The sequence below is a fragment of the Emys orbicularis genome, chromosome 17 (genome assembly GCF_028017835.1).
Source record: "Emys orbicularis isolate rEmyOrb1 chromosome 17, rEmyOrb1.hap1, whole genome shotgun sequence".
Taxonomy (NCBI): Eukaryota; Metazoa; Chordata; order Testudines; family Emydidae; genus Emys; species Emys orbicularis.
Genome location: NC_088699.1, coordinates 7,331,704 through 7,355,180, shown reverse-complemented (window position 1 = coordinate 7,355,180; position 23,477 = coordinate 7,331,704). Strand labels below are relative to the sequence as shown.

The window sequence follows — 23,477 nt, the reverse complement described above, 5'->3', positions numbered from 1 at the left end:
CTGTATAAAAAAAAAAAAGTAAAAACCAAGACGTTATTTGATAATAAATCACAGAAACCTTTACTTATAATAACAAATTAACCTAGTGAAGATGTATGATGGTGACCAGTGTAATAAACTACATTTTTAAGTGTTAAAGACGACCACATAAGTTTCCAGCGTAGGAGCGAGGCCAATTGTGAGTTGTGAATGGTCTTTAATCTCTTATCAAGGGAAATAAAGGGTCGTATTGTCAGCCTGATGTGCACATAAGCCAGAACTCCCATTAACATTAGTGACTGTTTGAATCTACAGTTTCTGCACTGGATTATGACATACCCCACAAAAAGGGTATTACAATGACCATCGTCATGTGTCATATTCGTGACATACCTGTACGTGCTTGTGTGACACATCCTAAATTGTAATTTAATTTCCTAAGAGATTTCTAAATTAAAATTCTTTTAGGTGGGTACCAAATGGTACAATAAATATTCAAACTCCCTTCCAGTCCTACATTTATACGATTCTATTTCTCCAAAGACTGCAAGTAAAATTCACTACTGGTATCACTGCTTACAACACAGACACTTAAGCTGCACACCTAAGAAAAATTTAGAGGGGTGAATATGAATCTTCTCTCAAACTGTCAATACAGAAACACTGATGGCAGTATATTTATTGAATGTACTAAAATTTTGAAGGCCATATTTACCACAGCCGGAAGTAAGTGGTAAAGAAATGTCTTAATCGTTAAGTTCAGAGCAAATATGACCATTAAACATGCTGAAGTATCATTAAGGAAACTTTTAAAGAATATTATAAAACAGACAACATCAAAAAGCAGAAAAGGAAAATACATCTAATTTTTTTGGACAGTAAATTTTTTGTAATTCCACATCACTTTGCTACCTATAAATAAGGCGCATTAAATCCTTACCCGTAGCTTTAATGGAGCTATGTTCTTTTGAGTCCCACTCCATAGTTCCTGAACCAAATCCCCATAGCACTTGGCCATATGTCCTTTCATTCCTATTGGATTTGTCCTAGAATTCATAAAGTATATTCATTGATGTTTTAAATAAAATGAGCGCTTACAAAGGAGAGTGTTTCAGGCTAGCTAGTATTGGTTTATCTCATTCAGCAACAGAAGTCTCCCTTTTTAGGTATGTCTAATCTAGTGCCTGTTACCGGGTGCCATTTCAGATTTGGGAGGCGGGGGCACAACTTTAATTGTGATTCCAGGGGCTACTTAGGCACCTGAAAACTCTAGGTTTTCCCCCCCAGATAATGGGGAAAAGGGGCGCAACCAAAAATTATAACTTGGGGGGGGAGGAGGGTGGCTCAGCTCAAAAATTTGAAAACTGCTCAGGGTGCAGGCAGGGGGATAGCTAGGGGCTGTGCCGGGAGGGGTGTGGCTCAGGGTGCGGGGAGAGGAGTAGCTAGGGGCTGTGTGCAGGCAGGGGCAAGTTCAGCATGCAGGCAGGGGGTAGCTACGGGCTGTGTGAAGGCAGGGGGGTAGCTAGGGGCTGTGTGCAGGCAGGGGGGTAGCTAGGGGCTGTGTGCAGGCAGGGGGGTAGCTCAAAGTGCAGGCAGGGGCTGTGTGTGGGTGTGCTACTGCGGAGAGTTTGCTGTTGCAGTGCCAGCCATGCACTCAGTCCCTAGTTGGCACAGTGGGGGCAGCTCTGCAGGGTAGGGGCTGGGGCAAGGAGTGCGCTCTGCCCGCCCAGGTACATGATGGCGGGGGGAAGGGGACACATTGATATCAGCCCCCGCCCAGCTCTGTGCGGCAGATCAGGAGGCAGGCTCCCGGTCCTCAGCAGCGCTGCCAGCGGGGGCTCCACGGCAGGGGCAGCACAGCGGCTGCAGACAGAAGCGGAGCAGGGCAAGGAGGGGGAGCATTTTCCCTCCCGCTGGGAACTTCACCCCAATATTGTACAAAACTCAAGGAGGGGCAGGTCCACCCACCCCCTGCCCTCCCTAACTGGCACCCCTGGCCTGTTGGGAAGTTGAGTGCTTATAATATTGTGATTGAAAGGACAGTCATGCTGCCTACTTTTGAAGGCAAAAAGAATTTTAAAAGGTTAAAACATTTAAATGCCAAAGGTCTCACATAAGCGTTACCTGTTGAGTTCATAAAGATGTTTTCCTGAGATGAAATACTGTGTTAGAGGTTGTGTGTTACTGACACACTGGATACTAGAATTCATGAAACACGTATTACCCAGATTACTTAATCCAGTGGCACCCTTTTCAGTCGGAACTGAGGGAAAAGAGGTACAGTTATTTAACATGATATATTTTAAACACATAAGAAATACAATAGAAGAAAAATTAATCTACAGTGAGATTTCACTAGAAGATTACAACCTCCTTCACTCTGCCCCGTATTACAAGATATCCGTTAATGTAAAGACAACAGACTTCTGAGATACTGAGTGCCCTAAATTTTCATTGAAGTCAACAGAAATTGAGGGTGTCTGGCAACTTGCTAGAATTGGCCCTATTATAAACCACGGAAAAGATACTGGTAATCAGTGTAATCCATGTTGTTTCTGCATCAGTAAATAAATGATTTTCCTATTCTGCAGTAGCATTACCATATCATTGCAATTTTTTGTTGTGTTATGCTTGTTCAATAATACCGAAGTCTTCTTCAACTTAAAAAAAACGTAAAACACAGAAATATGCAAGTCTTATATTATAAATGAGGTGAAAAGGAAGCAACTGATTTTCCAAAAACTGTTAATCCAATTTCAAGATTAGCTGTATTCAGAGTTTGCTGAATGTTGCAGGACTTGATTACCTCTGAATTCAACACCCCAACACTTTTAGGAGCTAAAGCTACAACACAGAACAAAACAAAGTAGAACAGTTGTAACATGTCTGTACCACTATTTTCAATCTTTATGTTAAAAACAAAATGGTTCCACAAAACAGAATATATTATAGTTTTTCCCCCCATCATAATTGCGTTACTGCACTTGAACACTTACCTTTATGTCTGTCTATTTTACTACTGTTTGCTATAAATGACATCTCCTCTGGCCAGCTCATGTCTTTGTTTCGAACTAGAAAGAAACACAGTAAAACAAGTTTTATTTTTACCTACTCCAGAGAGCTGATCATGTAGTTAAAGTGATTTCATTCATTTCCAACTGTTTATTAAAATGCAGAAACTGGTTTATTATTTCATTTTGTTTTTACTTTACTAACCATAAATAAAGACACCATTGGTAATCTTGAGATTTCTTTCCTATTGTAAAAGCCAATTTTCAGGATTTATTAACTTAATATTGTACATGGCATCAGATAACTAGATAGATTGATTATGGGTCCAGATGCAATATCTTTCTCTTTACCAGAAAGATAACTTTTAATTACAAAGGGACAATAGATTCAAATGTATTTAGATATCAGCATGAGGGGGAAATGATGACATAAAACCATGCCTCAAAGTGAGAACAAGATTTAATTTGGCCACTTAGTCATCAAGTATTCATCAAATTTTAAGCCACAAAACTCCACATTCTTACCCAAAGGTAAGTTAAACATGTGCACAGAGGGTATGTCTACACTGCAATTAGACACCCACAGCTGGCCTGTGCCAGCTGACTTGGGCTCAGGGGCTGTTTAATTGCGGTGTAGACTTCCGGGCTTGGGCTGGAGGCCAAGCTCTAGGACCCTGCGAGGTGGGAGGGTCCCCGAGCTTGGAAGTCTACACTGGAATGAAACAGCCCCATTGCCTGAGCCCCACGAGCCGGACCAGCCTGGAGTTTTTATCTGCACTGTAGACAGATCCACAGAGTGTAACACCAGACATGTGGTTTTGTGAGTGCAACAGCCCTATCATCATTTTTGTTTAAAAGTTTATTTTTAAAAAGATTTTTATGACATTATAATCAGTACTAATGCAAGGTTTGAGGCCAATGGGAGGGTGGATTAAGTTTGTACTTAATTTGTTCCCAAATTTAAGGGGGAAGCTCAAAAGTCTGGCATTAAATTAGCTGAAAGGTCACAAATCTATATGCATTTCTGCCATTGACAAAGGCCCACTCATTTTTAACGGTTGTTTCCAGTAGTGGTTAGTGTGATGCTGGCAGACCAGGTGCCAGCTCATGCCAATGCCCCTAGGCCTCATTAAAGATTGAAAACGCATAGCTGGAAACCAGCCTGGCTCACTTGTGTGTTAGTATTGTTAAAACAGGAATTAGATTTAGAGATGTGTTTAGTGTTTGGACTTTATGAAATGCTTGAGAGTCACTGGATGCATTAATCTCACTTATAGTATTTGTATCCCATGTTATAAGGTAATATTTAAGTGTTTGCTCTGTAACTATAAAAGTGTTTGCTAAGAAACTGGAAACTCCGACAGGACAGAAGCATTACCAAGTGTGAAATACTAATTAATAACAGGTTTCAGAGTAGCAGCCGTGTTAGTCTGTATCCGCAAAAAGAACAGGAGTACTTGTGGCACCTTAGAGACTAACTAATTTATTAGAGCATAAGCTTTCGTGGGCTACAACCCACTTCTTCATTAGAGCATAAGCTTTCGTGGGCTACAACCCACTTCTTCGGATGCATATGCCAGGTGCATATGCATCCGAAGAAGTGGGTTGTAGCCCACGAAAGCTTATGCTCTAATCAATTTGTTAGTCTCTAAGGTGCCACAAGTACTCCTGTTCTTTTTACTAATTAATAAGAAGAGGTGTCATCTCCTGCCCAACAAAAGAAGGTCTATCAGAGACACCAGACAAACCATTGTGGAACATCAATGGACAAGACTTTGTTGATTGTTCTCCCCACACCCATGAAGCGGGGACATGCACAAACACTCATCGCATCACAGCTTGAAATCTGGGGGAAGGGAATGAAAATCCCTGTCAAAAAGCAATGGTCATCACACGCTGGTTGGAACTTGGAGAAGGCAGTATTTTTAAGCATAAGCAAGGGATTCCCCAAGCTGCTTAGCCTGTGTTAGTCCTAAAGGACATATAGAGCTTGCACATTACAGTAGCTTCTATTACCTTCTGAAACCTAAGATAGTAACTCATTTGTGTGTGTATGTTTACCTGCTTTAATCTTGTAAATAACTCATTTCTTTTCTCTAGTTCATTAATCTTTAGTTAGTTTACGATAGGATTGGTTACAATCTTTTGTGAGAGATCTAAGGTACAACTGACCTGGGGTAAGTGACTGGTCCGTTGAGACTGGGTGTAACTGGAATATTGTTGTGATTTTTGGTGTAAGGGACTATCTATCACAATGGCAGGCATCTGGGTGGCAAGTTAGACCAGAGTGCCCAAGGACACGGTCTGTGACTCCATATTAAGGTTGTTATAGTGCTTGTGGAGCTCACACTTGATACTTGGTTGGTGAAATCTAAAATTTCGGGTTTGTGCCTTGGTTTGTAACAGTCAGCCCTGAGACTGGCACACACGTTTGTGAGCCACTCCAGACAGCTTGACACCCAAAATGTGCCAGGTGCTTTTGAAAGACAGAAGACAACACGATGCCTGCACCAAAAAGTTTAAAACCTAACCTATTAGGGACTGAAACATGCAGTGCTCTTTCATGATCTGCTGCTTTCTAAATATGTTGAAGTGTCACAGAGTGACAACCTTTGTAAATAAAAGCTTTGCAAACCTTTGTAAATAAAAGCTTTTGTGTGTTTTTTCAGGTGGTGGTGTTGGAGAGGCTGCTTTGCCCTTAACTAGCACTGTAAGCATTGTGGACTGTTCCTGAGATTTTCCTTGTAAGCCAATTATTATATAAGGGATGTATATGTTTTGCTCCCAAAGCACTGCATATGTTTGACATAGAAAAATTATATATTTGTCTAAAATATATCTGTTGACCTTAATACAGAAATTAATAAATCTCCATTATCCATTTTTATACCTTCTATTACTAAGTGCTGCTCATCTTGGATTTTCAGGTATTCTAACATATGATCCTCATCATCCAGAAGAGTAAGATAGTTCTGCAAAGAAAAAATTACTGTTTATTTCTCGTTTTAAAAAAATTCGGAGGCTATTTTAAATTTTAATCTTAAAGTAACAGGACTCAGAGTATTAGTTATTTCAGGATATAAGTTGATTACCAGCTCCCTACTTGTATACATTAATTAAACAGAGCTACTTACTTGCATCTCCAAAAGTATCCACTGGCTTTTTTAGATAAAACTTAAAGCTATGTATGTTTTTTCCTTATGATGAGGATAGTGGCATATTGGATGAAACCCTAGCTAATTCATAATCAAGAGTAGGTTTTAAGAGACATGGGCAAGAACAACATTGTCTATGAAACAGCAAAGCAGGAAAAGAAGACATCTAGCTAAGGTAAATTATTTCAAATTCCAAGTTGCAATCAAAGGTGAGTTTTTCACAAATGCCTAAGGGATTTAAGAGAACATCATCGACCATGAATGGGACTAGTGCTCCTAAATCCTTTCAGCACTTTTCAAAATCTTCCCCTAGATTAACTATTCACTAATTTGCTGGCGTCCTAGAGCTGATTTGACTTCAACATGTGGTCTCAGAAGTTTTATCTTCCATCCTCTCCTCCTTATTAGGACATAGGGAATATTCATTTATAAATCATCCCCTAAGGGATGTCCGAACCACGTGCTCCTCTGCACCTGTCGGCTTTCCCCAAGTAAATAGGTGTGCAAGTAAATAGGTAAATTTTAAGGATACACTATGGCAGCATTGACTTATACAGTCTCTTATATGAGCCATTATATTACGCTGTTTATTAAATGTCTATTAAATTCTGACTCCCCCTCCATTTTTATCTTCCCTAGTTATCTCTGATTTACGAAATAGGACCAGCATGAAGCACATTTGGTTTTGGTCTGCTTTTATTTTTTCCAGTAAAATCTGAAGAAAAGCCACATACACAGATTAAACATTTTAGGCCTGGTCTACACTTACCCCCCAAGTCGAAGTAAGGTACGCAAATTCAGCTACGTGAATAACGTAGCTGAATTCGACATACCTTACTTCGAATTTACCGCGGTCCACACGCGGCAGGCAGGCTCCCCCGTCGACTTCGCGGTACTCCTCTCGCCGAGCTGGAGTACCGCAGTCGACGGGGATCACTTCCTGGTTCGATTTATCGCGTCCACACCAGACGCGATAAATCGAACTCGGAACTTCGATCCGCAGCCGTCGAACTACCGGGTAAGTGTAGACTAGCCCTAGGATGTTATTCAGTAAAAAGGCAGTCATCTTTTTCAACAGTAGTTGAAAAATAGTCTCCAAATTTTGGGTTGGCTCGATTCCTATGTGAAATGTGGCAACAGGCAATAAGCCCCCAAATAATTCCTTTTTCAGACACTCACTTGAGATACCAAGTGACAAACAGCCGCTTTTAGCCAGACTCAATTCTATTCTTCTGCCTATTCCACAGTTTTAAGTTAATGGATAAATACTACACAAAAGCTAATGAAGGTAGTTCTCTCCAATCAGAATAATAAATATCAGTGCAGAAATGCTGTATACACCGTTAGGCATAGTTGTTAATTTCCTGGGACAGCATTTCTTATGGTGACTGTCATGGTTTCTTCTATTCCTCATAAGCATATAGCTACATGAGGATCTCCATATCTAACATCATCTACTATGAAAGCCATTGTAGTGTGTGTAATGGTAGGTCCATTTGGGGAGGCAGTTCTAGTGCAAATGGCCAGTGTGGACTTTTCTGCATTATAAAATTTCAGTATGTTTGGACACAGCTGTGAAGAATGGAGTTCACTGACATGATCGTTACAATAAATTTGCAGACATTGTAGATCAGGGCAAACTATGTTCCTCATTGCAGCAACTATTTTAATTCTTCACTGACATATTCTAACAGTAACGTTCTGCAACGCAGTAATTTCACTTTACTATCGACACCCGTGTATATTATGATTTGTATATTAAAATAATTTAAAATGCAAACACATGAAGAAATAATGGTTCCTGGCTGACATATGCAAAACAGACAACCTACACATAACAGGCCACATCTGAAGGAAACAACGTTTTAAATTTACCTTTATAGTGGGTGCTATGATGCTACAAATTAGCTCTAAAAATTTAATAGAAGAGGGCTGAGTTGTAATTACATCAGAAAGAAAACTAGGATATATGTAAATTAACATCAGTCTTACAAAGAAAAATTTGCCACATTCTTCACCAAGCAAATCGCAAGATTCCAATTTCACAGCTGGGAGCACATATGAAAACTAACATGCAGGTGGTGGTCAAAGTCTTTAGTGTCACAAACATTCTAGCCCAAATTTTCAGACCGAAGTGTGTAAACAGTAGCTACAGCACAAGCATCTCTGAATGTGTGTGTTTAGCGGTTTTCTGAAGAGTGAAGATATACACAACATTTAAAGTCCTTAAAGGTTAAGTTACCTCACTATTGTATAACCACAGCCGCATATCCTCCTCTTTTATACGTAGCCTCTGGGATAGATATTCATGTATCTCTTTAATAGTTTGCATCCGACTAAAGCAGCCTGTATAAGCCAACACTCGTTTTAAAGGAGCACTGGGAGAAGGTACATTCCCTGTGTCACAATCACAAGAAAAAGGCCAAGATGTTCATAACACACATATCTGTACATACAGTAATAGGCAGATGAGTTTAATAAGGTTATTCTACAATATACACATTCAAATAAATGCATTTGGTGAAAAAGGAGTACACAGAGCTACTCATGTTATGGTGTTAATATCGGCCATACTGCAATCTTAATAAATATTCACCCCTGGGAAACTTCCCACACAAAAAAAACAACACACAGTAGAACTTCGCTAACTTCCATCCAAAATTACCATAAGCAGCAATCTCTCCCTCCCTGCTTGCTAATAGCAGAGCATTCTAGAGTGGCTGTCACTGGCAAGACTTCATTACTTTTACAATCTATACTACAGCAATTACTACCGTACTGCGAAGTAGCAAAACTGATCTGATCTGTTTCTTTAGAAGACAAGATACGAAAGGCAAGAAGTAGATGTTTTGTTTTGTTTTTTAATTAAACTAAAAAAAAAAATTCCTTCATGAAACCTACTCTTAGAAAGCATATTATTTGTAAAGGAAAAATGTGAAAAAAAATCAGTTTCACTGTTCTCTTCTGGGAAGCAGCACTTCACTGCAACTCTTCTATGGAGATGAATATTGATCTGTGAAGATTAAATCAATCTGGAAGCTTCAGAACTGGATTACTCTCTAACATACAAGGGCTGCATAACACATTTTGGAAAGATGCCTAGAAATTCAACACAGGTTCTCAACATTCACTCAGATATGTCTGCAAAACTAATTGACTTTGTCAAGTCAAAAATGTTATTATTTGCAGTATTCAATATATCTAGCTCATCTTCGGATAACGTACTTGGAAATATCGGGTTTGAAAAAATAAGTCCAATGTGACATTTTTTATTTTTCTGGGGCTTTTTCAGTTTAAAATTAAAATGTTTTTCCTTCAGTGCACACCCTGACTGAACAGCTGTATTACTTTAAGTAAACTGAAGGAGCAGTATAGTTACAGTTCAGTTGTCAAAAGATTAAAAGAACCCAATGAACAGCATTATGATATGGAATGACACTACATGCTATGGCACTGAGGAGCAAAACTAAACCACAATCATTTTATAAATCAGCAAAGCATCTGTTTTACCTTAAAATACCAAGCAAAGGACTATAATTTTAAAAAAAATACAAACAAGCATTTTCTGCAATTAAAGATGAGAGGATTAGTTGTAAGATTACAGCAAGAAAGCATATTTAAAAAAACTCAAAGATTAATATTTGATTGAACAAATTAGTGCAGAGCAAAATAATTCCAAATCAAGATTAAATTTGGCATATCAGAAGAATCGATGTATTTGAATTAGAAATGTTTAGGTACCAAACAGAGCAGTTTTCATTATATAAAGTTAAGCAGTAAAAAATGTTTTTGGGTACTAGGCGGTTTCTATAGCGCAACTTGATCAAGTAGGCAGCCACTAATTATACAATAATTTTGGGATTGTAATATTACCATATTTTACAGAATTTATTAAAGCAGTGAAAAAAATCGAGCATCTGCATGAGCTTTAAATAGACACTGACTAAAAGGTCAATGTCCTTCCAGGTTCTGATTTCCAGTGCTCAGTCCTGCTTGCATCTGTACATACACTATTACACATGTGCATGCAAATCTCAATTTGTGCATCTCCTGCCACACGACATTCCAACACTGGAGATTTGCTCGGACACAAACTATAGTAGCTAGGTATGCAATTGCGTATACAAATCTGATAACTGAAAATCAGACCTCTATAATGCCTTCTCAACCTGTCTGTCAAATATTATGAAACTGAAGGCTACACGCTTGGGGTCGAGGACCAGTGTAATCTTAAAATGAGAACAGAGATTGTAATTATGGGGTGTTAGCAGAAATCTAGATTTTCCACTAATCTCATCTGTATGTATTTCCATCCTCTTGCACAAATGTAGCCTGTGTTTGCAAATTGTATCAAGTAGAAGACTTCACATTTCACTTGCCCAATCACTTCTTATCAAGTGTTAAATATGTGTGTTAGAGACTAATTACCTGGTTAACTCAGAACCAGTCATAGTTCACTATGAAGTGTGAACCAGCAGCTGGATGAACACCGCTGATTTATTACAATGTAGTATTGTATGTTAGGGGCCTATCTAAAATAAATTCAGATATAAATATTCTATAACTACACAGACTGCAGATGAGGAAAATAAGATGGCCTTCCCCAGCTGTTTGTTTTAAGCAGTGCTCATTTTCCACTCTCACATCACCAATCTGAAATGTGTTTAATAACTACGCAAGTGAACTCACTTAAAAACTGAAAATGCCCTTAGTCTCTCTCCTTTGCACAAAATCTTGATAAAAGCTCTTTGAGTGATTGGTAAAACTTTATTCTGCTTTACGATCGATTAGAAGATGTATAAGCACAGTGGCAGCAAGCGTCTATTGACCTGGGTCTCGCTTTTTAGAAACTGCACAGTTGTGTTCTTGCTGCATTCTTAAGTTACCTCTAGGTAAATGATGAGGAAACATTCTCAGGCTCATCATACCCATATTCACCCAGATGTTTGATTGTTGCGTTCGAGTGGCAGGTTGCTGTCTCAGAAAGAGCAGATAGCGAGGAAATAACTCTAGCTCAGCGACGCCAGTTTTGCTGTTTTTGATCACCTAGTGAAGACATTTAAAGAAAATTTCAGAGACTTCCTTTCTGAGTCTTCAGGAAGTCTAAAATGAACCTCTGTAGGGGGCAGATGCGATCTGAGGCCTGGGAGAGCAAAGGACCATACTGAAAATGTGTCAGACAAGAATGGACTTTTGGGACAATATGTCTTCAGTGAATTTCCTGGGGAGGTTAATGCAAAAACTCAGCCTTTGGAAGCTACTCCCTGAGAAGTGGGTCACTGTCTGCTGATTACCTGTTTCCTAGAGATGAGATCAACGTCCCAAGCAATACAAAGAAACAGCTGAACTGACCACCCTGGGTTCTGGTTCTGAATCTGAGACAAGTTATGAACTTGAAAAATCCAGTTGTGGGTTTTGAAGAACTGTCACCAACCAGAGCCCGAGGTTAGAGTTGGGGGTGACCTCTGCTAAAGCTTTTTAGCATGTGTGTAGGTTCTTTTATTGTTTTAATATGTTTTCAACTTAAGAATAAACATGCTTGATTAGAAGCAATGTGTTAACTTGTAACTGCACTGATCACAGCTTCTGGAGAGAGCAAAACCATATATGCTGGCCTTTTAGAAAGTCTGGCTTGCTGGGCATATCACAGCGTAGGCAGGGAACTGTGCAGCCTTAAAGAACACCTGGACAGGAGGAAGTGAGATGAGGGTCTTTGCACAAGAGAGGTGATGGCTGGGAGCTGGAAACCTTTAAGTGGGTGCCCTCAAGCGACCACGGAAGGGGAGTACAGGGGCAGTTACTCTGAAACCGTGACAGACATCTCTTCAAACATTGCAATGAAATGCTCAAGTATGTTAGTTTGCGTTGTGTGTAAAATGCTGAGGCCTTTTCTAAACTACAAGAGGTGTTTGTTTCCATGGAGATCATGTGTGAGGAGGACAATAGAAGTCAATATGGTTGTACTGTAAAATAACTGCTACCATCATAGATCATCAGACAATTGTATAAACTCCTACAACCAACCCTTCTCACCAGCCGTAACACTGACTGAGTATTTAAAAAAACATCCTGAAAGAAAACAGTTTAAAAATCTGGTCAGAAACCAAACATTTAAAATACTGAGGATTACTGTACATAGTTGCTTTCATCTAAATGGCCCCCCAAACGCTATGAAGTTTACTAAATCCATTGTACACTATACACAAACAGTCCTTGAATTATAAGATTCTATCTGACCAGCAGGGTGAGCAACACGGAGTTCCTATAAAAGAAAACTTCTTGAACGACAGGTGTCATTTTAAGGTTCCAGAGCTGCACAGGATTCATGTCACCCACGAAATACAGTCATCTCTGTGGCGAAACCTAGTACTGGTTAAGCAATGCACAGCAATTTTACACAAGAGTTCAGAACCGGTAGTGACAAACCGAGTATCCAACAGAAGTGGGAGGGCAGATTTTTAGATGTGGACTTCACAGAATCATGGAATTTGGGCGGGAGACAGGTTCACATCTCTGCTCTTGCACAAAAGCACTAAGGAACTTCTAACTCCAGGGTCATGAGGTCAATTTTATGTCTTCTACAAAAAGAGGAACTACAGCAACACAATGCCCTTTCCAATGCTTTTAGCTTCAGTTTCACTGACAGTTGAGTACTTGGCTTTGAAACCCTTCCTCTTAAATTGATCTAGTATAGTCCACATGTCTGACTAGAAGTGACTTAAAGATCACTGTAAGGAACCTGCAATGTCAACAGAATTGAAAGAAAGTTTCAAATTCCTTCACATTAATAAATCTTGCTTAATTTCTCTTGATCTTGCTTTAATCAGTTTTTGATACATTCAGATTAATAATTCATGTATGCCATAGTTAGACTGCATAATACAGCTCTAACAGTATGAGCTGTTAAAAGTCATTTTGTAATGCCATATATATATATTTACTGTGCAGTAGCTAAAGGAGACAATAGTATATTTTAACAGTAAATATCCTCATTATTCACTTCTGTTTCAGAATAGCTCTGAATACTCTGGCTGTGTAGCTATTGCTAAGAAATCACTCAGTAGGATAACAAGAGATGATGTCAACATAATCCACTTATACTCCATTCTATCTACGGTAGGTAGTTTTTGATAGCATGGGGCTGGATTTGAGGACCCAGGAGGTCCCTTCCAGTCCTATGTCCCTATCTACATTTGAAAGTAAAAGTGACCTTAAGATACAAGGCAGAATTTAATTGTTTAGAAACTGCCATGTTTGAATATAGTAAATGCCACTGATATTTGCAAACACATCTTCACTTTCTCCTCCGTTTAAGATTACATTTGGAAAGCATTTAAAAAACAGATACAGAAGCACCTTGCTGATTGAGAGATCCATTACTAAGTAACAAGCTTTCTACTGCAAGTTAGTAAGTGAACATATGCAATAAGAATTCCATGAGCACTGATTCATCATGACACCAATTCATAAAAGACATCTTGTTGTTTTCATCTGGAGAAAGAGTACCTTAGGTTTAATCATTTATAATCAGGGCCGGCTCCAGGCACCAGCCCACCAAGCATGTGCTTGGGGCAGCACCTGGAGGGGGGCGGCACGGCGTGGCGCTCCGGCCGCCGGGGAGAGTGGAGCCCCGGCCGGGCTCTCCGCCCTCCCCCCGGCGCTCCGGCCGCCAGCGGAGCCGCGGCGGGCTCGCCGCCCTCCCCCTGGCGCTCCGGCCGGTCGGGGAGAGCGGGCCCACGGCCGGGCTCAGCGCCCTCCCCTGCCGCGCTGGGGGGGGGGGGTGCGGGGGGGTAGGGCCGGCAAAAAAGCCAGAGCCAGCCCTGTTTATAAATGATTCTTAATAATCATACTATAGTATGTTTGTAAAGGTAAACTGCCTAAGTAATGTGAAAGCTCACTACAGCCCTCCTCTATCAAGTCTTTGCTGAGAAATGGCTGTGCTCTCAGGCTTGATGGAAGAATGACTGGGGTTGTACATTAGGAAGAGGGAGAATTAAGACAAGTAAAATTTGTAATGGTTGTTAATTTAAAATAAATAGGCAATTGTTGTTCAGTAAGAATAAACATTAATGGAACAAAGCAACTTCTACAATGTTAGCAGCTAAAATGGCACAAAAGAAATATAAGAGCTGATAGTGAACACTGGGTACAGGTTCTGTTCAAAATATGAAGCATTATTTATATTGCACCAGCACCTAATGGCTCCAGTGAGGATTTAGAATTAGACTCTGTAACACACACAAAACAGTAGCAATTTGGGCAGGTGCTATCTAAAAAATAGGTGGTTTATTCTTAATTTTAATTAGATTTCATATAAAACCTGACATTCAGATTTTCACGTTGCATAATACTGTGAACATTCATGGGAACAAAAAAAAATCAGGAGTATGACATATTTGCTGTGTCACTGTTGACAAGAACCGTGTGATTGCATCAGCTGGCTAACAAGGATCACAAACTCTTCAAGGCAGGGGCCATATGTTCCCAGGCATCTTACAGTGCGTACCACAGTGGGGCCTCCTAACTCCAATTAGGATTTTTTGGGTGCTGCAGCAATATAAAACATCCCCAGGAGATCTAACTGTAGACAACATGGATCACTGTAGAAAAGGTAGGTGGAGCCTCTGGAGTGAGAATAGCTTACACCCATCTCCCATTTCACCTCCCCTTGAAATAACTTATGGAAAGATAATTATAGCCATAGATTGGCTGACGGAAGCAAAGTTGAAATGCAGAGAAAATCTAGAGGGAATAACACTTCAGATTAACTCTGAAACCTTTCTTTAACCAATGAACATTGTGAGACTTGCTCCAGAGGGGTAGATCAATAAGTGGATGTTTAGGCACAGAAAGGATTGTTAGCATACATGACTTCAGAGTCTGTCCCAAATAAACAGTGACTATATTCATTACTTACTGGTCTAGGTAATGCCAGGTTTGCCCCATACCAGTGGTAAAGGGCTCTCCATACTGGTTCTGGTACCATTTTATAATCCCTCCCTTCAATCAGATGTGGAGATCGTTTTAATCGTCCGCCTTCCAGTGTTAATGATGCAGCCTTTAAACAAAAAAGGGTAGTGGCAGGTCTTAAATGGAGAAAATAGCCCACAGCTGCAAAGATTTCAGCTCATGAATACTAGAACATGTTTTAATTATTTAAATATGCTAGCAAGTGGCAATTACCACCTGTTTTTCATACTGGAAGAAAGTATTTAATGTAACAATTATGTTTCATTTTTACTATTAAATACTTCTCTAAAAGGGACAAGATAAAATTCCTATTTCCCCCCATTTTTTTACTACTACCATCAGGTTATTATTATTTATGTTTCAACATTTATACTGTTAACTGTTTGCATTTCACTCAACTTGAACAGTGAAACTAGGCTGGTCAGTTTAATTTTCAATTTATACTCAACTTTACTTTCTGGTTCATGTGCACAAGTACAACAGCGTTACATTTGGGTTGATAATGGTGCAAGGACATGTTTAAATACAAAAGTGTTTTCAATATAATTTTTAAAAGGTTATTTTTATGAAAACATTTCCATCTGTTTTACTATATTTTGGAAAGCCACTTAAACACAGTTGCACCTTTTCCCTCCTGGAAACTATTTCACAGTGGCCCTTTAAATAAAAAGCAAAATAATTTCTGTAGTAAAAGTCAGAACACGGATTACTACACCGCAAATGGTAGACAATACTAAATATCTTGTTCTGTGGCTAACAAAATTGTGCCAAGCAATATTAAACTAGAAATTAAACGATAATTGAGTGCTAGTTTTGTCCTGTTGCCTAATTATCTAAATAATAAATTAAGTTTTTAGAGCTAGAAAATTGAGATAAAGATTTATAAAACATCTTCCTGAATTTCCATAGGTCAGTCACACTCACCTTCACTGGTTCTTGTGTTACTAGTGGTTGGTTATCAATAGCTCCTGGTCTTTGTGGAGTAAGTTGTAGCAATATATTTCCACTGGATCCAAGCAAACACTGATTATTATTGTCCGAAGTGTTATGCTGCCTAGCAAAACACATATCGGCTGCTGGAGTGCTAGAGTAAAGAAAACCTGTAGAAGAAATGAGTAATGTGTCTCAATTTTAGTTTAAGTTATATCCCATAAACATGAGCATGTCAATTAGAAAATAAGGATAAACTTCTGTGGTAAGATTGTGGGAAAAGTTTCCCTCAAATAGTACTTGAATTGCACCAAAAATATATAAATGGATCCAGATAACAGAGCACAAAACATGCATCTGTATCTGAAAATAGGGACTTGAGTGTAAGATAACTGTATTCCCAAATTAATATTTGGGCATACAAATACCAATTTCTGGGCACAGTAGCCGGCAGTTGGTATGCTGTTACCTAGTTGTGTGTATGGTAACTGATATCTGTGTATCACAATTTATCCCTGTGCATAAAGAGTAACAGGGACAGAGACATGCACAGTAATGCCGTTAAATTCATGGCCCCGGACAAGGCAAGTGCCTGTATTCATCCAGAACCACCTATTGGCTGAATAATGCAATACAGAAATGAGGCCTTGCTTCTGGGCTCACAATCACAAGCAAGCAGTTGGCTTTATTAACTGTGAAACATACAGCTGTGGGTGGCTCCAGCATGAGGAAAAAGGTAGGTTGTTCTGGTCCAGAGAATACAGTATATGTTACCATCCTATTCTTGAATACCAAATAAAATTCAGTTAGCTTTCAAGAAAGAAAATCTGGTTTGAGCATTGGCCTGCTAAATCCAAGGTTGTGAGTTCAATCCTTGAGGGGGCCATTTAGGGAACTGGGGTTTAAAATAAATAAATAAATAAAAACTGTCTGGGGATTTGTCCTGCTTTGAGCAGGGGGGTTGGACTAGATCCCCTGAGGTCCCTTCCAACCCTGATATTCTATGATTGAGTCTCAAATTCTGTCAAGATTTTGCTACCAACAAGATGGCAGAATTTTTTCTGCAGCTGGATTGTTAACATTGAAGTGGGGAGAAAGGAGAGGACAATAGGTTACTCTGAGATGGTCCCTAAAAAAGTAAGAGTAGAGCATCACTTTGAGTGATTGTTTGATTGGCTGGAGTTAAGTAGTGGGGAAGGACTTGAGGTATACAGCTTGCCCAGGCTTTTAAAGAGTCAGTTTGGCTTGGGAGCTGGCACAAGGTCGCACTAGCCTGAAAAGATTTTGTTCAAGCTAGACAAAGGCTTATCCTAACTCTGGAGATTTTTACTTTAGCGGGGAGACATATTTTTATGATATTGCTACAGGAATTTTTGTAACCAATTATTTCAGTTCCTACAGAACCTAAAATGAAGACATACATTGTCCTATATTTTTAATGCCCCCGAGTCTTTTTCTGCTCCTTTCCCCTTCACAGGGAAAGTGATTTGAGGGCAGATCATTGCATGATGACAGACAGAACTTTATGGGAAACGAAAAAAATTATTTTGGAAAATTACCATGATGGGATGATGATGAAAACAATGTTGAGCATAATTAATAGCATATAGGGAGAAATGTGTTGTTTAAGTAATCCTGTCCTCTTTTACCTGCCAAATAGACTCAAATGCACGATTACACCAACAGTCCAAACTTAGCTCATTTTTTTAACTTCAATCTTGCTACCTTTTAGTCTGGAGGAATCCATATAATATTCAGATCACTCGAGACTCATCCTAGATTAAACCTCTATGGGAACAAGATTTTATGCTTACTGCTGCTAGTAGTCTCTGAGGCTTCTGATGCAGTAGAAATATTATCTGAAAACTTTTCTTCTGTGACAGAGAAGTAATTTAGACCTCCTGTTTTGTCTTCTATCTGTTCTGAAGTATGGATTGCAGCAGCTACGAGTGAATTCTTACCTCCACTCAAGACAGATGAAGGTTCTATCACAACAGGGTTAGCATCCTATAATTGTTAGAGAAAGAGAAAGGTGAACTATTGGCCAACATAAAACTGGAAATTTAAAATCACTCATGTACAGAGTTAATACACCAGCATACATTGTACCAACATTACTTTTAAGGATCTCAAAATGTTCTATAAAAAGATATTTTCCCATCTACAGCATGAGGATAACAGCTATTCACCATCCAAATCACCAGAATAAGTATTTATATACTATATTGATGCATGTTACAGACAACTATAAAACAGGTAAGACTGCTTTGTTCAGTCTAAGAATCTGGAAATGGCATGTTTTAAGTAGCTACAGTTATCTGCTATAAACATTTTAAGATCTAATTGATAATTGGTTGTAGAAGTCGTCTCTATTGGAGGGGTTGGGGAGCTTGGAATAAATGTAGGGCTTCTGAAAGTGAACAGCTAAGTCCATTGGGCTGAGCAGGCATGGCATGAGTTATGCATACTTTCCTCACACCTACAGCTGGGCAGGAAACGGTTTTCTTTTCCTGTCAACGTTTTCGAGATGAATACATTTTCCTGTTCCACATTGGGACACACCATAAACATTTCAAAATTTTCCATAAAAAAGAGAGACCGGCCAAGAATAGACCATAGCTCAGGGATTAGGAGACATCTGGGATGTGGAAAACGCAGGTTCAAGTTCCTACTCTGTTTGAATCCAAGCTCGTCCCCATCTCAGGTGAGCTTCCTAGCCACTGCTGTCTTTAGATGTTTTCCATTTTGAAGGTTCAGTTGAGATTTTAATAATTTCAATTATACTTTAATATCACAAGAGGCTGGGAAAAAGCAACCAGTGAAGGAACAAATTAGAACTATTTTGAGACCATAATGGAGAAATTTGGATAGGAAAAAAGTAGGTTACTATGGCATAGTGTTTCAATTAGCAGCCATGGAAAACTAGGACAAGCCCATAGTTTTATGGCTCTATAATGGATGCACTTTGAGCCTACACTAATTTAACTGTAGATTTTAACTGATACTTGTTCAATACAAATCACTTTACGATTCAATTAGATTTCTGGAAAGGCTGCAAGTGGAGTTGTTTAAATGTATGTTAAATTTTCCTTTAGTACAACTTCCCTACTCTGTGGTAAAAAGCAATCGTTTACAAGAAAAAAAAATATGGACTTAATATTTTGAAACTGTTACCGAGAATTAAAATTAAGTTCACTACGCTTCAGCCCCAGCTGCAAAATGCTCTCCTACCAACCTAGACAACTAAAGAAAATTCTCAGGAAAATTTAACTTCATTCCTTACTTCTCTGCATTACAGTTAGGCTAAAACTAAAACCATGGACATTACAAAATGCTGCTTCACTAAGGCCTGGTCTACACTACCCGCCTGAATCGGCGGGTAGAAATCGACCTCTCGGGGATCGATCCCCGAATCGACGCTCTTACTCCACCAGCGAAGGTGGGAGTAAGAGCCGTCGACGGGAAGCCGCGGAGATCGATTTTGCCGCCGTCCTCACAGCGGGGTAAGTCGGCTGCGATACGTCGAATTCAGCTACGCTATTCACATAGCTGAATTTGCGTATCTTAAATCGACCCCCCCCTGTAGTGTAGATGTAGCCTAAAAGTTTCAACACCAAGCACTAGGAAAAGACTTTGCGTTAGCTAAATAGAACGGTCATGCCTGGTGGCTCAGATATACATCTTTTCAGTGCAAGAATGACATGAAGGTTGGATTCCTTGTCTCGCTCTTTGAAGAAACAGCACTGAAAAGGCAATCTGGCTCACCACTGTGGCAAGGTGAAGGGGAGACCTCATGTCATCCAAAAGCAACACGTCTACCCACGTAAGAAAAAGGTATTGACAAGGTTTGAAAAGAGTCCCATCCAGTTTAGAACAATAATAGCCACGAGAGGAAATCTCCAGAGGTTAGAAAGCAGAAGAAACAATGGGAAATAATCAGAGCTTAAGAGGGCCATGGAATGTCCTTTCATCTGCAACAAAAAGAAAATTTATGCAATGGACATTACTGCAACAAGAGTGAAAAAGGAGGAGACCCATTTAAAGTTGCATCTGAACAAGATTTACTTGTGAATTCTTGGCTTGTTTTATAGCAACATCATTGAATAAAGTCAAATGAGCATAAGAAAGTAATAGGTTCAACTGAATAACAGTGCCCATGACATAATCCTCCTGTATGTATCTGTAGAGTCCTGTGTAGTTCTTTAATATTTTCTTTACATGGCAGCAAAGTACAGATGCATGTAAGCATCTATGTTGTATAGAGAATCTCACAAGTGCTGGAGTTAAGCAAGGTATTAGGTATGAAATCCTATATGGCTTTGAATAAATCACACTATAGCAAGGATCAAATTACTCAGCGTGTCAAGCAAGCCAAAATGTGCATTAAGTCAACATTTGTCCAACTCGTCATGTATGAACAACAACTGTAATTAAGTATCAGCGGGGTAGCCGTGTTAGTCTGAATCTGTAAAAAGCAACAGAGGGTCCTGTGGCACCTTTAAGACTAACAGAAGTATTGGGAGCATAAGCTTTCGTGGGTAAGAACCTCACTTCTGCATTACTTGCATCTGAAGAAGTGAGGTTCTTACCCACAAAAGCTTATGCTCCCAATACTTCTGTTAGTCTTAAAGGTGCAACAGGACCCTCTGTTGCTTTTAACTGTAATTAAATCACTCATTAACAGTGCACACTTTCTAATCTTTGGACTATCTTTGCATTTATAAAGCAAGTCACATTTTTATTTATATGACATCCTCTTCTAACTATTAATATACCTCCTCTTCTGAGGAGCAACTTATTTCACTTAGTTTTCTCCATTTGTGGTTGAGTGAATTGCTAATAATTTTTATTCCGGTCTCAAACAAGTCTTAAGTAGATTTCCCCCCCCCCCCCCCACACACACACACACACATGTGTATCAAGCTGGCAAAGATGGTCTCATTTGTATGCTTTTATGGTAAAGTCTTCAAGGAACATAGCCTCACTTCAATTCACTTTCATTAGGTTTTGGTAACGTACCTTTTAAAAAACAAATAAAACAAAACAAAAAAACCACACCATGTACTCTGGCTGTTTATCAGGATATTCGTATATGAATCAAACTCCCCCTCAGTTCATTTAGAAAAGGCACAATGAATTATTTGTGACACACACACACAAAAAATCACATCCATTATTATAATTAGTTATGTTAAAAGCCAACTGGGTTGTGAGATCACCAAATAAATCAGACAGAACAAGGAGGCTGTGTATTGGCAAGTGGATTCTTATTGGACAACTACCTTAAAAAGCCGCAACGATGGGAAAGAAAATGCAGAATAAGTATGACAGCCTGATGGGGTCTGAGTGAAAAGTTTAGTATGCAACAGCGATTCTCTAAATCTATTTGTTTCCTCTAATGGATGAGGGATATTTAATTTCTAGCATTCTTTTTTATTTACTCATTGGTTAATTGATTAAGCAATCATTTGCTCTTCCTTTCCTGTTTTATCAACACATGCACAAACGGAACATCAAATGTTGAAATCTCACTGTGTTAACATGAACTACTGCCAAACTTACATATTTGACATATTCTTTCCATTGCTGCCACCATTGCATTGCGATGAGAAACCAGTTGTGCCCTGGCTGGAGACCATATCTGCTTTCCCGTTCTAACCAACCCCTACATACAAGAATTAAGAAAACAATACAATCAAAGACATTACTTGAAACATGGCAGTTTAAAAAAAAAAAAAAATAGCCAAGTACTAAAATGGTGGTTAATGTGGAACCTATAAAAACATTTTTTTCAATAAAATGCATACCTAATAATTTGTCCTTCCTCTTCTGGGGTAGCAGGTCTTAAACCCAAAACTATATGGCACACCTACAGAGAGAGAGAGAGAGGGAGGCAAATCTTACCGAGAAGATGTAAGACTGTCAATGAGACAGTAGGTAAAAAGTAATAAGGGCATCTTCCACACAGAGACATCTTACAGAAACAGCATTTGGATAGTGATAGATTATTCCAAATTAACACAATATTCAGAGCCAAGGGTATTTTTTTATGTGGTTTTAGCCAAGCAAGTTACTAAAAGTCATATATTCAACTCCCAAATTTACAGGATCCTATTTGTACTATTTAGCTGAAGGTAAGCCCCAACTTGGATGCCCAAGGGAGAAAGAAAAAGGAAGGGTTAACTACAATTTTTTTTTAAATGGCTCTCTCCTGACATTGCTCTACAGAAGGAAAAACACTGAGGTTCCAGTCATCAACTACAGTAACATTTACCCCTAAACTGTAACCAATTTTAATAAACGAATCCAACCCAACTCCTGACAAAGGAAAAGAAGACAGCTGGGTAATACAGTATTTAGCTTATCTCTATTTTGCACATGAGGAAACTGAGGACTTGCCCAAGGCCATTCAGTGACAGAGCCAGAATTAGAATCCATGCCTCCAATCCCCCGCCCAGTGACTGGTGAGGGCTTTAGAAAGGGGTGGCCACCCTGCTCCAAAGAAAGTTCACACTATTTGCAGTTTATCCCACTACTAGTATATGTTTTAGTTGGAAACAACAAAAATGTAAGCCTCAGCCTAAGCTTTCTATCTAAGCTTGCCCACATTTAAGGTTTCCCTGTAGAAACATCTATATTCCTAGAGCTCCCTTCCATTTATGAATCAATCCCACCTCCCTGAGTAAAAGACAATCCCTGCCCCCAAAGAACTTACAGTCTAAAACAGACAAGAGACAGGATGGGGGTAAGTGGTAGAACCCACAGCAGAATGAACAACTTGAAACTTCACGTTAGTTCCACTATTATTATTTTTTAGGTGGATTTGTTTGGTAGGAATAAGCTGAAGTGGAAAGAAAAGTGAAAGGAGAGAGGATATTGAAGGGAAGTGGAGTGCAGGGACAGGGCAGGGGAAAAGGTTCCCCTTTGCAGTTCAGCCTCCCCCCAGGCCACCTGACCTGGAGAGGGACCTCGGTGTTAGTTTCCCCAGAGTGGAGGGTTCCCTCTGCATCCATGGGTGTGGTGGGGGAGGGATGGCTCTAGCTGGATCCCATTTTACCCTTTTCCTCCTAGTGAAGCAGTCCCTGATTTGGCTACTTCTGCACCTGCTCCTATAGGTTGGAACCTCTCTGCAGTTGCTCCCCAATACCACATGGGGAAAGAGACCATAATAATAAAATAATAAATAACGTATGGAGATATACCTAACTCATAGAACTGGAAGGGACCCTGAAAGGTCATCGAGTCCAGCCCCCTGCCTTCACTAGCAGGACCAAGTACTGATTTTGCCCCAGATCCCTAAGTGGCCCCCTCAAGGATTGAACTCACAACCCTGGGTTTAGCAGGCCAATGCTCAAACCACTGAGCTATCTCCCACCTGAGTCCTACTTTCCCCAGAGTGGGGGGAGGGGGAGAGGGTGGGTCCTTCCCGATA

At 39.5% G+C, this 23,477-nt stretch overlaps 1 protein-coding gene across 1 annotated transcript in view; it reads right to left on the bottom strand.

Moving 5' to 3' along the window:
* Nucleotides 1–23,477, bottom strand: part of USP32 (ubiquitin specific peptidase 32) — a 145,732-nt gene that overhangs the window by 23,336 nt on the left and 98,919 nt on the right. Inside the window, exons 11-21 of the mRNA XM_065418187.1 lie at nucleotides 21,853–21,914; nucleotides 21,608–21,710; nucleotides 17,860–18,052; nucleotides 16,040–16,215; nucleotides 15,063–15,203; nucleotides 11,074–11,191; nucleotides 8,388–8,542; nucleotides 5,881–5,962; nucleotides 2,976–3,050; nucleotides 2,104–2,242; nucleotides 920–1,025 (exon numbers count right to left, since the gene is read on the bottom strand). Of these exons, the coding sequence (XP_065274259.1) occupies nucleotides 920–1,025; nucleotides 2,104–2,242; nucleotides 2,976–3,050; nucleotides 5,881–5,962; nucleotides 8,388–8,542; nucleotides 11,074–11,191; nucleotides 15,063–15,203; nucleotides 16,040–16,215; nucleotides 17,860–18,052; nucleotides 21,608–21,710; nucleotides 21,853–21,914 (1,350 nt within the window). The remainder of the gene's footprint in view (nucleotides 1–919; nucleotides 1,026–2,103; nucleotides 2,243–2,975; nucleotides 3,051–5,880; nucleotides 5,963–8,387; nucleotides 8,543–11,073; nucleotides 11,192–15,062; nucleotides 15,204–16,039; nucleotides 16,216–17,859; nucleotides 18,053–21,607; nucleotides 21,711–21,852; nucleotides 21,915–23,477) is intronic.